The sequence below is a fragment of the Erinaceus europaeus genome, chromosome 3 (genome assembly GCF_950295315.1).
Source record: "Erinaceus europaeus chromosome 3, mEriEur2.1, whole genome shotgun sequence".
In the NCBI taxonomy this organism is placed as follows: Eukaryota; Metazoa; Chordata; class Mammalia; order Eulipotyphla; family Erinaceidae; genus Erinaceus; species Erinaceus europaeus.
In genome coordinates this window covers 46,223,820-46,238,030 of record NC_080164.1, presented here as the reverse complement: position 1 = coordinate 46,238,030, position 14,211 = coordinate 46,223,820, and the positions used below count along the sequence as shown (strand labels likewise).

General features: G+C 42.3%; 1 protein-coding gene across 4 annotated transcripts in view; it reads right to left on the bottom strand.

The window, feature by feature from the left end:
- Positions 1–534: 534 nt before the first annotated feature.
- C3H2orf42 (chromosome 3 C2orf42 homolog) overlaps positions 535–14,211 on the bottom strand; it is a 41,475-nt gene continuing 27,798 nt past the window's right edge. For 2 of the 4 annotated variants that reach the window (XM_060187153.1, XM_060187154.1), the window contains 4 exons: positions 13,128–13,235; positions 7,364–7,464; positions 4,469–4,631; positions 535–1,208 (listed from right to left, as the gene is read on the bottom strand). In XM_060187153.1, the coding sequence (XP_060043136.1) occupies positions 1,000–1,208; positions 4,469–4,631; positions 7,364–7,464; positions 13,128–13,235 (581 nt within the window). In that variant the 3' untranslated portion in view covers positions 535–999. The remainder of the gene's footprint in view (positions 1,209–4,468; positions 4,632–7,363; positions 7,465–13,127; positions 13,236–14,211) is intronic. The other 2 variants (XM_060187155.1, XM_060187157.1) reach the window with 2 other exon arrangements.

Here is a 14,211-nt window from a genome sequence, read left to right as displayed (position 1 = left end):
ATTGAGAATGTAAATGGAAGTGCTTGACACATAGTAGACATATTGCCTTTCTTCCTTAACATTTTATTTTTATATTTATATATTTTGAATAGCGAGAGAGGAATTAGAGAAAGGGAGATAGAGAGACTTGCAGTGCTATTTCATCACCCCTTCTTTACCCACCATAGGTAGGGACCAGGAGCTTGAACCCAGGTCTTTGGGTACTATAATGTCCTCGGCTCTATCAGGTACACCTCCACCCAGCCCTGTGCCTCTTACTCCTTCTCCTTTTCTTTTTCTTTGAGAGAAGACTTCTACTTTAGTGACTTCTAGTATCTCTATTCTGTGATTAATGAGCTTCGAAAAAGGAATCAAATTTTACTACCTTTAAACCTTTTGGATAATAAGGAACTGAATACCAAGTAAGTAGGCAACCATAAACATTGTTTAAATGCCAATATTCTCATGACACTTGGACCTTCTCTTTCCTATTTTAGTATCATCTAAATTTTCCAAAGGGTCTATAATTTTATAACCAGTCAACACAAGATATAATTTAGAAAAAAATAGAGACATTGTACTTTATTTCAGAATAGAAGCAAAGCGCAAAACTGTAACTCTGCCCAATGATCTTTAACATTCTGCCCTAGCAAGAAGATTGTTAACTTTCCATCACTATTGGTCTGGGGTGAAATGCTGCTAACCTCTTAGAAAGTTAGAAAAAGATATAAACAAACTCTAAAGATGAGTCTTTTAAGAAGGAAAGCCAGCTAGTTTTCTTTTTGTTCCTTTTAAAATTCTAGCCAAAAATACCACCCAATTTATAATGAAGACTATACACTGCAGCACCAAAAAGACTATTTATAAGAGTGTTTCTCCAACAGAATCCACATGACTATATGAAAAATTTCATGTTAGCTAAGAGCAGTTCATTAATGAACAGGACTAATTAAGTGCCTAATTTAAAGTCAAAGGGTAGGGATGTGCAAATTTAGCAGCAAAAGAATAGTTGGTTTTACATCAAGGGAAAGTGATGGTGGTCAGAGGGGCAAGTTCCAAAGGCTGTTCCAGGGGAGGCCTCTGTTCTTGGTACTCTGCCACATGCCCATTCCGGTGGTGACCATATTCAAACTTGATCCGCAATTCACCAATTTTGGATTGGGGAAGGATATCTGGAATCCACTCAATAATGAAAGGTGTTGGTTCTTTTTGATCTGGGGACGTGTTTCCTGATGAGAAAAGAAGGGAATATTGAATTAGTACAATTCTAAAACTTCAGTCTGGACAGGCTTTACTTCTTTTTAAAAATATTTTTTAAATTTATTTGGGTAAGGACAGAGAGAAATCTGGGGGTGAGGGGGAGATAGAGAGGGCAAGAGACAGAAAGACACCTGCAGCCCTGCTTCACCACTTGCAGATCGGGGGCTTGAACCTGGATCGTTGTACACTGGAACATGTTCTCTCAACCAGGTGTGCCACCACCTAGATCCCTGGGTCTTTGAGCATAGCAATGTGTGTACTCCATTGGGTGCACCACTGCCCAGCCCTTATCATTTTTTTTTTTTTTACCAGAGCACTGCTCAACTCTGGCTTATGGTGGACATTGAACCTGAGGCCTTAAAACCTCAGACAGGAGATGTCTTTTTGTATAGCCATTATGCTATCTACTCCCACCCACCTTATAATTTTTCCCCATTTTTATTTGTGATTAATAGTGGGTTACAATATTTTAAGACTATGATATATAGTTAGTTCCAACCCACACTAACACCAAAGTTCCTGTATCTCCACCCTCCCATCTCTCAAAGATAGTTTTTTTTTTTTAAAAAGATTTTATTTATTTATGAGAAAGACAGGAGAGAAAGAACCAGACATCACTCTGGCACGTGTGCTGCTGGGGATCGAACTTGAGACCTCACGCTTGAGAGTCCAAAGCTTTATCGATGTGCAGCACCTCCTGGACCACGATAGTTTTGTTTTAAAAGCACTGGACAGAAGGGGGCTTGCAGTAGGGCATCGGGTAAAGCACACATGGCATAAAGTGCTAGGACTGGCTCAGTGATCCTGGTTCAAGCCCCCAGCTCCCCACCTGCAGGGGGGTTGCTTCACAAGTGGTGAAGGTGTCTATTTCTCTCCCCTTCTTTGTCTTCCCCTCCTCTCTTGATTTCTCTCTGTTCTATCCAACAACAGCAGCAATAACAACAAAGCACAAAATGGAAAAAATGGCCTCCAGGAACAGTGGAATAGCAGTGCAGACATCCAGCCCCAGTGATAACCCTGGAGGCAAAAAACAAAACAAAACACTATATTGCAGTTCAAGAGGTAAAAACAGTAGCAAGTATTAAGTCCTGAGTTGAGTTCCTGCCATGCTATGTGCTGCAGTGATGTTCTGGTTCCCTCTCTAAGTCTCCCTCCTTCCCTGCTCCCCTCCCCCTCCCACAAATAAATAGCTCTTGGGGGTTGGGTGGTAGCGCAGCAGGTTAAGCACAGGTGGTGCAAAGCACAAGGACCGGCATAAAGGAAAATAAATAAAATAAAAATTTAAAAATAAATAAATAACTCTTAAAAAATAGCACTGGGGGAGTCGGGCGGTAGTGCAGCAGGTTAAGCGCACGTGTGCAAAGCGCAAGGATCAGTGTAAGAATCCTGGTTCCAGCCCCCAGCTCCCCACCCGCAGGGGAGTCACTTCACAGGCGGTGAAGCAGGTCTGCAGGTGTCTTTCTCTCCCCCTCTCTGTCTTCCCCTCCTCTCTCCATTTCTCTCTGTCCTATCCAACAACATCAATAATAACTACAACAATAAAACAACAAGGGCAACAAAAGGGAATAAATAAATAAATAAATAAATAAATAAAATATATTAAAAAAAAATAGCACTGGATCTCCAGCACCATCATAAGCCAGAGCTGAGAATCAAACTGGTAAGTTAAAAATGAAGCAGCCCAGGAGGTGATTTCAGTGGATGAAACATTGGACCTTCAAGCTTGAGGTTCCAAGTTTGATCCCTGTTATTGTATGGATAAGAGTGATGCTCTGGTCTGTCGCCCCCACCTAGTGGGACCCCAGCATCGCTCCACATAAATCTTTTTTTGTTTTTTTTTTAAGATTGTATTTATTTATTTATTTATGAGAAATATAGGATAAGAAAAAGAAAAAACCAGACATGACTCTGGTACATATACTGCTGCGGACGAACTCGGAACCTCATGTTTGAGAGGTCAATGACTTATCAACTCTGCCACCTCCCAGACCATGCCCCACATAAATCTTTAAAAAAAAAAAAACGAGATTAAATGAAACAAAACACCTTATCCTATTACTGCTATCAAACACTTCATGAGTATATCTTTTTTTTACATTTATTTATTTTCCCTTTTGTTACCCTTGTTGCTTTTTATTGTTTTTACAGTTATTATTGTTGTTGTTATTGATGTCGTTGTTGTTGGATAGGACAGAGAGAAATGGAGAAAGGAGGGGAAGACAGAGAGGGGGAGAGAAAGATAGATACCTGCAGACCTGCTTCACCACCTGTGAAGCAACTTCCCTGCTGGTGGGGGCTCAAACCACGGGATCCTTATGCTGGTCCTTGAGCTTCACACCATGTGCGCTTAACCAGCTGCGCTACTAGCTCTCAACTCCCTGTCTGGCATTAAGCCAGCTCCCCTGCTCCATCCTGCATTGCTGATAGTATGGCCTATTTACATAATCATTGTTTTGCCTGAAAGATCCCCACCCATTGATCTATCTTCTTTCTATCTCAAGACCCAGCCTGCCTGCAGGGTAACATTAATCCCACCGGCTAAAACCATCACAACAGTTGCTAAGGAAACTTTTGCCTTTCTCCACCCCCTTTCCTAGCCATTTCCATTTCCATCTTGCCACTTCCAGTTTTATCCTATAAAAGCCACTTCTGTTTCTGGCTTCTCTCTCTTCTCTTCTTTCTTCCTCGTCCAGACCTAGAGGAGGGCAGGTGTGCAGGGGAGGCAGACGCCAACCATTTCGGTTTTTGGCTCTACCTGGCCTAATCCGCTGCACTCACGCCCAACTCTGGGGCTCCGGCATGAATAAAGATTTGTATTGCTACCGCCAAGAGCTTGGTTCCTGGATCATCTCTCTCTCTTGCCCGCAACGCAAGCCCAACAACTCCCCTCTATTTTTTTTAAATATTAATTTATTCCCTTTTTGTTACCCTTGTTATTATTATTGATGTCATTGTTGTTGGGCAGGACAGAGAGAAATGGAGAGAGGAGGGGAAGACAGAGAACGGGAGAGAAAGACACCTGCAAACCTGCTTCACCTCTTGTAAAGTGACACCCCTGCAGATGGGGAGCCGGGGGCTCAAACCGGGATCTTTAAGCCAGCCCTTGTGCTTTGCACCACATGTGCTTAACCCACTGCACTACCTCCCGACTTCCATGTCCTCATTAAGGAGCCCTGCACAATGATGACCTCCAAAGGAAGATGCACCACTGAAACTATCATTCACTTACCAACTTTGAGGAAGGTTTTGAGTTCCAAGGGTCGAAGTATTGGCTGCTTTTCTATACGACCATAAGTTTCTGCTATACTTTCAACTTCCACTTTGGGGCATTTAAATAGCTCATAAGTGCCATCACGGTTCTGGATAAAACTCCTGGTAATTTCCAAGGGCATCTGTACACAGAAATACCAATGAAAAAAAAATCAGAAAAAAAGAAAAACTTTCAGGAGGCTGGATGGATAGCACAGCGGGTTAAGCCCACGTGGCATGAAGTGCAAGGACTCCGGTTCCAGCCCCTGGCTCCCCACCTGCAGGGGGGTCGCTTCAGAGGTGGTGAAGCAGGTCTGAAGGTATCTATCTTTCCTCCCCCTCTCTGTCTCCCCTCTTCTCTCTATTTCTCTCTGTCCTATCCAACAATAACAATAATGACAACAAGGTAACAAGTGCAACAAAATGGGAAAAATGGCCTCCAGGAGTAGTGTATTTGCAGTGCAGGCACTGAGCCCCAGCAATAATCCTGGAAGCAAAAAAGAAAAAGAAAAACTTTCAAAGCAGACAACAGATCTTTTATCTATTAAGTAATTCAAATTAATTAGTACTTCCCCATCTTCTTTTAATTGAAGTTATTGCTGGGACTCACTGCGTGCCTTTACATTGAATCTACTGATTCTAGCAGGTATCTCTCACCCCTTTTTTCCTTTTCCTTTTTAATTTTATTTTTTCCCTTTTGTTGCCCTTGTTTTTGTTGTAGTTATTATTGTTGTTGTTATTGATGTCATCATTGTTGGATAGGACAGAGAGAAATGGAGAGAGGAGGGGAAGACAGAGAGGGGGAGAGAAAGATAAGCACTGGCAGACCTGCTTCACTGCTTGTGAGGCGACTCCCCTGGAGCTGGGGCTCAACCCGGATCTTATCCTAGTGCTTAACCCACTGCGTTCCCGTGAAAGCCCTCTTTTCCTTCTTTTATTTGATAAGACAGAGAAATTCTCCCTTACAGGTGAGGACTGAAGGTTAGAAGCCTGGTCCTTGAGCATGGTAATATATGTGCTCAACTGGGTATACTACCACCCAGCCCCTAAAGTCTCCCCTTTTAATTTTCAAGTAACTTCCGTTAGAAAAATTGCTCTTTTTCCCTAAAATCATTCATGACTTTCCTTTTTGTCTCTTTTATTTTATTTTGCCTCTAGGATTATTGCTGGGGCTCGGTGCCTGCACCTGGAAGCTATTTTTTCCCTTTTATTGCCCTTGTTGTTCATCATTGTTGTTATTACTGTTGTTATTGCTGTCATTATTGTTGGATAAGACAAAGAGAAATCGAGAGGGGGAAGACACAGAGGGGGAGAGAAAAACAGACACCTACAGACCTGCTTCACCGCCTTGTGAGGCGACCCCCCTGCAGGTGGAGAGCCAGGGGCTCAAACCCAGATTCTTATGCTGGTCCTTGTGCTTTGCGCCATGTGCATTTAAGTCTCTTTTATTTATCTATTTATTTTTTTACCAGAGCACTGCTCTGGGAAGAATTGAACCTGTGACTTTGGAGCCTCAGGCATGAAAATCTCTTTGCATAACCATTATGCTATCTACCCCCATCTATCTTTCTCTCTCCTTTATCTCCCCCTCCTCTCTCAATTTCTGTCTGTCTTATCAAGTAAAATGGTTGCCAGGAGCTGTGGATTCGCAGTGCCTGCACCAAGCCCCAGCAAATAACCTTTCAGGCAAAAAAAGAAAAAAAAGTTACTACTTGCCTTCTGAAAAACAATATGAGCTAAACAAACATTTTCTAATGAGAAGTAAATTTCATGGGTCTGGGAGATAGTCTAACAGTTATGTAAAGACATCCTCATGCCTGAGACTACAAGGTCCCAGGTTTAATCCCTCACACTACCATAAACCAGACCTGAATGGAGCTCTGGAAAAGAAAGAAAGAAAGAAAGAAAGAAAGAAAGAAAGAAAGAAAGAAAGAAAGAAAGAAAGAAAGAAAGAAAGAAAGAAAGAAAGAAAGAAAGGAGGGAAGAAAGAAAGAGGATTTCACTCCTCTCTGAAGTTCTGAGGTCCCAAGTTGAACCCCCAGCTCCATCTTGAATCAAAGCTGAACAGTGCTCTGATTAAAAAAAGAAAGAAAGAAAAAGAACAACTACATTGAAATTTGGGGAAGTTTCATTATGCTGGACCCACTGACTTCACAAATAGTATATAATTTCAAATTATTTCTAGCTGCCAGTTATCTAGGATTCTCTAAAGCTAGTAGGGAATCATTTATTTAAAAAGAAAAAATCCATGTTTTCTGACCTCAAGGACAGAGAAAAAGTATATGCCTATTTAAATTTCTGTCTTAAGCTACAGGGAACATCTATTAAAATCAGAGTCTGTGGTCCGGGAGGTGGCACAGTGATAAAGCTTTGGACTCTCAAGTATGAGGTCCTGAGTTCAATCCCCGGCAGCACATGGGTCAGAGTGATGCTGAGTTCTTTTCTCTCTCCTCCTACTATCTTTCTCATTAATAAATACATAAAAGCTTTAAAAAGGGGCCAGGTGGTGGCACACCTGGTTAACTGCACACATTACAGTGTGCAAGGACCCAGGTTCAAGTCCCTGGTCCCCACCTGCAGGGGGAAAACTTCAGGAGTGGTGACGTAGGGCTGCAGGTGTCTCTCTGTCTCTCTCCCTCTCCATCTCCCCCTTCCCTCTCAATTTCTGGCTGTCTCTATTGAATAAATATAATAAAAATAAATCTAAAAATACTTTTTTAAAAAAATCGAGTCTGAGTTATAAAGCCATGGCATTTCTGAATACTTACTTTGGAAAAAATTTTAGTGTTCATAAAGCAAGAAATTGGTACAAATATATTTCCTCCACTTGTTCCCCCCACACACACACACACAAATAATAGACATAAACACTTACCTCTGGGGTATCTAAGATTTGTTTAACTTGTAGGATATTAGTGATATGCCAAGTATATTTTGAAAAGGATCCCAGTGGTAAGGCATCTTTCCGAACGAAAGCTTCAAAGTAAAAATGGGACAAAATTAGATGACAAAAAAAAAAAAAAAAACATCTACTCTTGCCCTGTATTTTTTTTTTTTTTACTTTTTTATTATCTTTATTTATCAGCTAGAGATAGTCAGAAATCAAGAGGGAAGCTGGAGATAGAGAGGAAGAGATGGGGCAGGGGTAGGTAGCATAATGGTTAAAGTCCCAGGTCCAGCCCCTGTACCACCAGCAGCCAGAGTTGAGCAGTGCTCTGGTTTAAAAAAAATCATAAAAAGAAAATTTAAAAAAAGGGAGAGAGGAAGTGACGGCAAGGGTCAATAGCATAATGGTTATGCAAAGAGAATCACGGCTGAGACTCTGAAGTCCCAGGTTCAATCCCCTGCACCACCATAAGCCTGACCTGAGCAGTGTTCTGGTAAATAATAGTAATAATTAATAATAATAAATAGAGACAGAGAGACACCTGCAGCACTGCTTCACCACCTGAAAAACTTTCTCCCTGCAGGTAGGAACTGGGGACTCAAACCCAGGTCCTTGTGTTTTGAGAGCACAGGAGCGCAGCTACTCTTAACACCCTTAACTGAAGACCTGTCCGTCTCTAGTCCCTCTCTATTCAGGCAAGGCTGCCCTCTTTGACCAAGCATGCAGCTTCGGGAGGGACGCACATGAATCCGTGAGTGAGGAAAGGGACACCTGCCTAGCCAGCCAGATCAGCCCAATCAACCCTGGCGATCATTAGGGTGACAGATGTCGCAGCCGGATCGCCCTCACATCCAGGTCCTTGTGTACTGTGACCTGTGTGCTCAACCAGGTGCACCACCACCCAGCCCCTCTTGAGTTGTAGATGTTGCCCACTTTCTAGTTATTTTGTTAATAACTTAACCAAGTGTGCCACCACCTGGCCCTAGGGGTATAGTTTTATACTAGAAAAAAAAATATATGTATTAGTAATAATACTTATTATTTATTTATTTTACCAGAGCATTGCTCAGCTCTGGCTTACGGTGGTCAGGTGACTGAACCTTGGATCTTGTGCTCAGGCATGAGAGTCTGCTTGCATAACCATTATGCTATCTCTGACACTCATAGCGCTGATTTCTAACTATATATACACTTATTCTTGGACTATTTGCCACTAGACATTCTTCTTCCTTTTTTTTCATATTTATTTATTTTCCCTTTTGTTGCCCTTTTTTCCCATTGTTGTTGTAGTTATTGTTGTTACTGATGTCATCATTGTTAGATAGGACAGAGAGAAATGGAGAGAGGAGGGGAAGACAGAGAGGGGGAGAGAAAGACAGACACCCACAGACTTGCTTCACCACCTGTGAAGCGACCCCCCTGCAGGAGGGGAGCCGGGGGCTCGAACCGGGATCCTTGGAACGGTCGTTGCCCTTTGTGCCACGTGCGCTTAACCTGCTGCGCTACCACACGACTCCCTCTTCTTCCTTTTCTCTGGACTCTCCTTCTTCTTCCTTTTCACTATTTAGTAAGTATCTTGAAATTTCTAGTAGAAAGATGCTGCACACACACACACACACACACACACACACTACATTAAAAAAAGTATAAAAATAATATAATTTAAGAGTGTTAGAGGTGGTGCTGGGGAGATACCATAATGATTACACAAAGACTTTCATGACTAAGATACCAAAGGTCTCAGATTCAATTCCTAGAAATACCATATGCAGAGCTGAGCAGACCTGTAGTGAAAAAAGCTGTTCTGGGGCTAGATGGTTGCGTGCTAATACACCTAGTAGAGCAGACATTTGTTTGTTTGTTTGTTGCCAGAACATTGCTCAGCTCTGGCTTATTTATGGTGGTGCGGGGAATTGAACCTGGGAGCCTCAAGCATTGAGTCAGTTTGCATAACCACTATGCTATCTCCCCCCCACCCCCAGTGCACATGTTACAATACATAAGGACTCAGGTTCAAGCCTCCAGTCCCCACCTGCAGTGGGAAAGCTTCAGAAACAGTGAAGCAGTGCTACAAGTGTTATTCTTTCTCCCTTCCTTTCTATCTCCTTATTCCCTCTCAATTTCTCTGTTTCTATCTGAACATCTGAACTAAATAAATAAATGATGTTCCAATGCTGGGCTCAGGAAATAGCTCACTGGATAATGTGATGCTTTGCCATGTGCTTAACCCAGGCCAAGACCACCCTTCACCATATTAGAAAAAGTTTTAGGGGTTGGGGGTAGATAGAATAATGGTTATGCAAACAGACAAGCATGCCTAAGGCTCCATAGTCCCAGGTTCAATCCCCTGTACCATTAGCCAGAGCTGAGCAGTGCTCTGGTAAAGAAAAAAGGAAAAAGGAAAAAGAAAAGAAAGTTTTGCTGCTGTGCTGTTTCATTCTCTCTGCCTCTATCTAAAAAAAATTAAAAAGTTTGAGGGAATGCTGGTCCCCGTTCAGGCGCCAGATGCCGGGCTAGCTTTGCGGGCGGGAGAGAGACGACCAGGAACTCAAAGCCGAGGAACGCAATATGCCCTCGTTTATTGATCAGATACATCGCCTTTTATGTATCCCTTCACCAGAAGTGGCAAAGGGAAAGGAAATGACTAGGAGAAGGAGCGGAGCAAAAAAAGAGCACGAACAGAACATAGAAAGAAAGCTTCCATCTAACCAATGGGGATTAAACCAATACCCTGCAGGCAGGGCGGGTCTCAGGCAAGACAGTGATTATGTAAATAGACCACAGCATGAAGCAATGCAGCAGACCTGGCGTAATGAACAAGGGAGTCGGGCGGTAGCACAGTAGATTAAGTGCAGGTAGCGCAAAGCACACTGCATAAGGATCACAGTTTGAGCTCCTTGCTCCCCAACCACAGGGGAATCGATTCACAAGTGGTGAAGCAGGTCTGCAGATGTCTATCTTTCTCTCCCCGTCTTCCTCTCCTCTCTCCATTTCTCTCTGTCCTATCCAACAATGACGACATCAGTAACAACTACAACAATAAAAAACAAGAGCAACAAAAGTAACTTAATTTTTAAAAACCAGAGCTGAGCAGTGCTCTGGTTAAAAAAATAAAAATTACATCCAGGGCAACAATAAATACACACACACACACACACACACACACACACACACACACACACATATATATATTTAAAAAAATTAAAAAGTTCCAATCCTATGAGCTACAATAAACGTAATTTTTTTTTTCCATAATAAACCGAGAATTGAGAGTCAGGCTATAGTGCAGTGGGTTAAGCACACATGGTGCGAAGCATAAGGACAAGCGTAAGAATCCCAGTTTGATCGCCCAGCTGCCCACCTGCAGGGGGTTTGCTTCACAGGCAGTGAAGCAGGTCTGCAGGTATCTTTCTCTCCCCTCTCTGTCTCCCCCTCCTCTCTTGATTTCTCTCTGTATTATCCAATGACGACCATAAGGGCAACAAACAGGAAAAATAAATAAATAAATAAATAAATATGTTAAAAAAAAAAACGAACTGGGAATGGGTTTGGGGAGACAGCATAATGGTTACACAAAACACTTTCATGCCTGAGGCTGTGAGATCCCAGGTTCAACTACCACCTCCACTATATGCCAGAGCTGAGCAGTGCTGTCATCTTTCACTGTCTTTCTCTCTCATTAAAAATACTTTTTTTCATGATAAAAATGTCAAAAATGAACAAAGTATTTAAAATAGAGAAGTATAGAAAAAATGTTTTGTGGCTAAGAAGTGATGCAGTAGTCAGAGCGATGCTCTGATTTTTTTTTTCTCTATCATAAATAAATTAAGGTGTTTTTTTTTTGTTTGTTTTGTTTTTGCCTCCAGGGTTATTGCTGGGGCTCGGTGCCTACACCACAAATCCACTGCTCCTGGAGGCCATTTTTTCCCCCTTTGTTGCTCTTGTTGTTATTGCTGTCGTTGTTGGCTAGGAAAAATGAAGAGAAATGGGGAAGGCAGAGAGGGGAAGAGAAAGACATCTGCAGACCTCTTTCACCGCTTGTGAAGCGACTCTCGGGCTTGATCCAGGAGCCTTTCGTCGGTCGTTGTGCTTTGCACCACGTGCGCATAACCTGCTGCACTACTGCCCTCAAATTAAGTTTTTTTTTTATATATATATATTTTAATTTTATTTATTCCCTTTTGTTGTCCTTGTTGTTTTATTGTTGTAGTTATTATTGTTGTTGTCGTTGTTGGATAGGACAGAGAGAAATGGAGAGAGGAGGGGAAGACAGAGAGGAGGAGAGAAAGATAGACACCTGCAGACCTGCTTCACCGCCTGTGAAGCGACTCCCCTGCAGGTGGGGAGCCGGGGCTCGAACCGGGATCCTTATGCCGGTCCTTGTGCTTTGCGCCACCTGCGCTTAACCCGCTGCGCTACAGCCCGACTCCCTTCAAATTAAGTTTTTAAAAAATATATTTTATTCATTCAACAAATACAGAGACACAAAGAGGGAGACACAGCCTTGGTTCACTGTGAAGTTTGCCCCTTGCAGGTGCAAAGTGGAGACTTAATCCCAGGTCTTCACACATTTTAACATATGCTTTCTTTTTTTTTTAATTTTTTAAATTTTATTTATTTATTCCCTTTTGTTGCCCTTGTTGTTTTTTTATTGTTGTAGTCATTATTGTTGTTGTCGTCGTTGCTGGATAGGACAGAGAGAAACGGAGAGAGGAGGGGAAGACAGAGAGGGGGAGAGAAAGATAGACACCTGCAGACCTGCTTCACCGCCTGTGAAGTGACTCCCCTGCAGGTGGGGAGCCGGGGTTCGAACCGGGATCCTCATGCCAATCCTTGTGCTTTGCGCAACCTGCGCTTAACCCGCTGCGCTACAGCCCGACTCCCTAACATGTGCTTTCTATCTGGTATGCCACCACCTGGATCATTAATCTTTTAAGAAGTTGCTTTTGGGGGGAAAAAAAGTTGTTTTTGATACATACTGTAATGTTTCTAAGAAACCAGTCCAAGTGGCATTTGATGCTTGAAATATTTTTGTTGGACTTGTTTTATATGTAGAAAAAAACATCAGATTTTAAAAAAATATTTATTTATTTATTCCCTTTTGTTGCCCTTGTTGTTTTATTGTTGTAGTTATTATTGTTGTTGTCATCGTTGTTGGATAGGACAGAGAGAAATGGGGACATTAAGTGAAGACAGAGAGGGGGAGAGAAAGACACCTGCAGACCTGCTTCATTGCTTGTGAAGTGACTCCCCTGCAGGTGTTGAGCCAGGGGCTTGAACAGGGATCCTTAAGCCGGTCCTTGCGCTTTGCGCCACATGTGCTTCACCCACTGCTTTACCGCCTGACTCCCCAAATCAGACTTTTATAGAAAAAAACAGATTCATTTATTTCATATGAGAAAAAGAAACTACACCACCACTCTGGCATATGTGGGTACTAGGGATTGAAGAAAGAGACTCAGGCATGTCAGCTCTACAGCTGAATTATATTCACTGCAGCAGAAAAAGACCAGTTGATTGGTGGACAATTTTGTTGTTCTTTTACAAAGTCTGCACATTCTGAATCTGTGAATGCTTAATGGAATGACTATGGAACTGTCAAAGAGTGATTCTTCCCAAAGTTGACTGGTTAAGCCTTCATGTTTTGGACATGTGACTGTAAGTCCTAATTCTGAAAATTCCCATGATTTTTCCAAATACAATTCTCAAAGATCACAACATCGACTGCAATTCTTTAGAAAATATCCCATACCTGTGGTGGAGTTGGGGAGCCGTTTCTTTGCACTTCCTATAGAAATCCTCTGTTGCAAAGCATCAAAAAAAGACTGAGGAATGTGGAACACAAGGGGTTCTGGTTTACCTATAATATAAAAAAAAACTCACTTAGAGAAACTCAGAGGGCTTTATGATGTGTATGGAGAGATAGAAGTAACAGTATGGAGAGGCAGTAGTAATAAATACCACTGAGGTGTGGCCTAGGAGGTGGTACAGTCAATAAAGCACTGGATTTTTTTTTTTAATATTTATTTATCTATTTATTCCCTTCTGTTGCCACTGTAGTTATTATTTTTGTTGTTATTGATGTCATTATTGTTGGATAGGACAGAGAGAAATGGAGAGAGGAAGGGAAGACAGAGAGGGGAGAGAAAGACACCTGCAGACCTGTTTCACTGCCTGTGAAGCGACTCCCCTGCAGGTGGGGAACTGGGGGCTCAAACCAGGGTCCTTAAGCCGGTCTTTGTGCTTTGCACCACCTGCACTTAACCCGCTGCACTACCGCCCAACTCCCAGCACTGGATTTTCAAACATGATGTCCTGAGTTCTATTCCCAGGCATCGCAGGTAATAGAGTAATGCTTTGGTGTGTGTTCTCCACCACCCCCCACCCCTTTTCTCTCATAGTTAAATATTTTAAAAATACCTATACCAGAAATGATAGCAAAAACAAATGACGAAGAGGTTGTGGGACAAAGTAACCCTCCTGCACTGCTGGTAGGAATGTAAATTAGTCCAACTTCTGTTGGACTAATTTACATTAGTAAATTATCAGAAGAAGAATTATCAGAAGGCTAGAAATTGTCCTACCCTATGACCCTTCTAGGGAAATATCATAAGGAACCAAACACACCCATTCAAAATATCTGTGAATACCTATGTTCACAGCAGCACAATTTGTAATAGCCAAAACCTGGAAGCCACCCAGGTGTCCAACAACAGTTAAGTGGTTAAGAAAACTGTAGCATGGGAATCAGGCAGTAGCGTAGCAGGTTAAGCGCAGGTGGTGCAAAGCGCAAGGACCAACGTAAGGATCCCGGTTCGAGCCCCACCGCTCCCCAC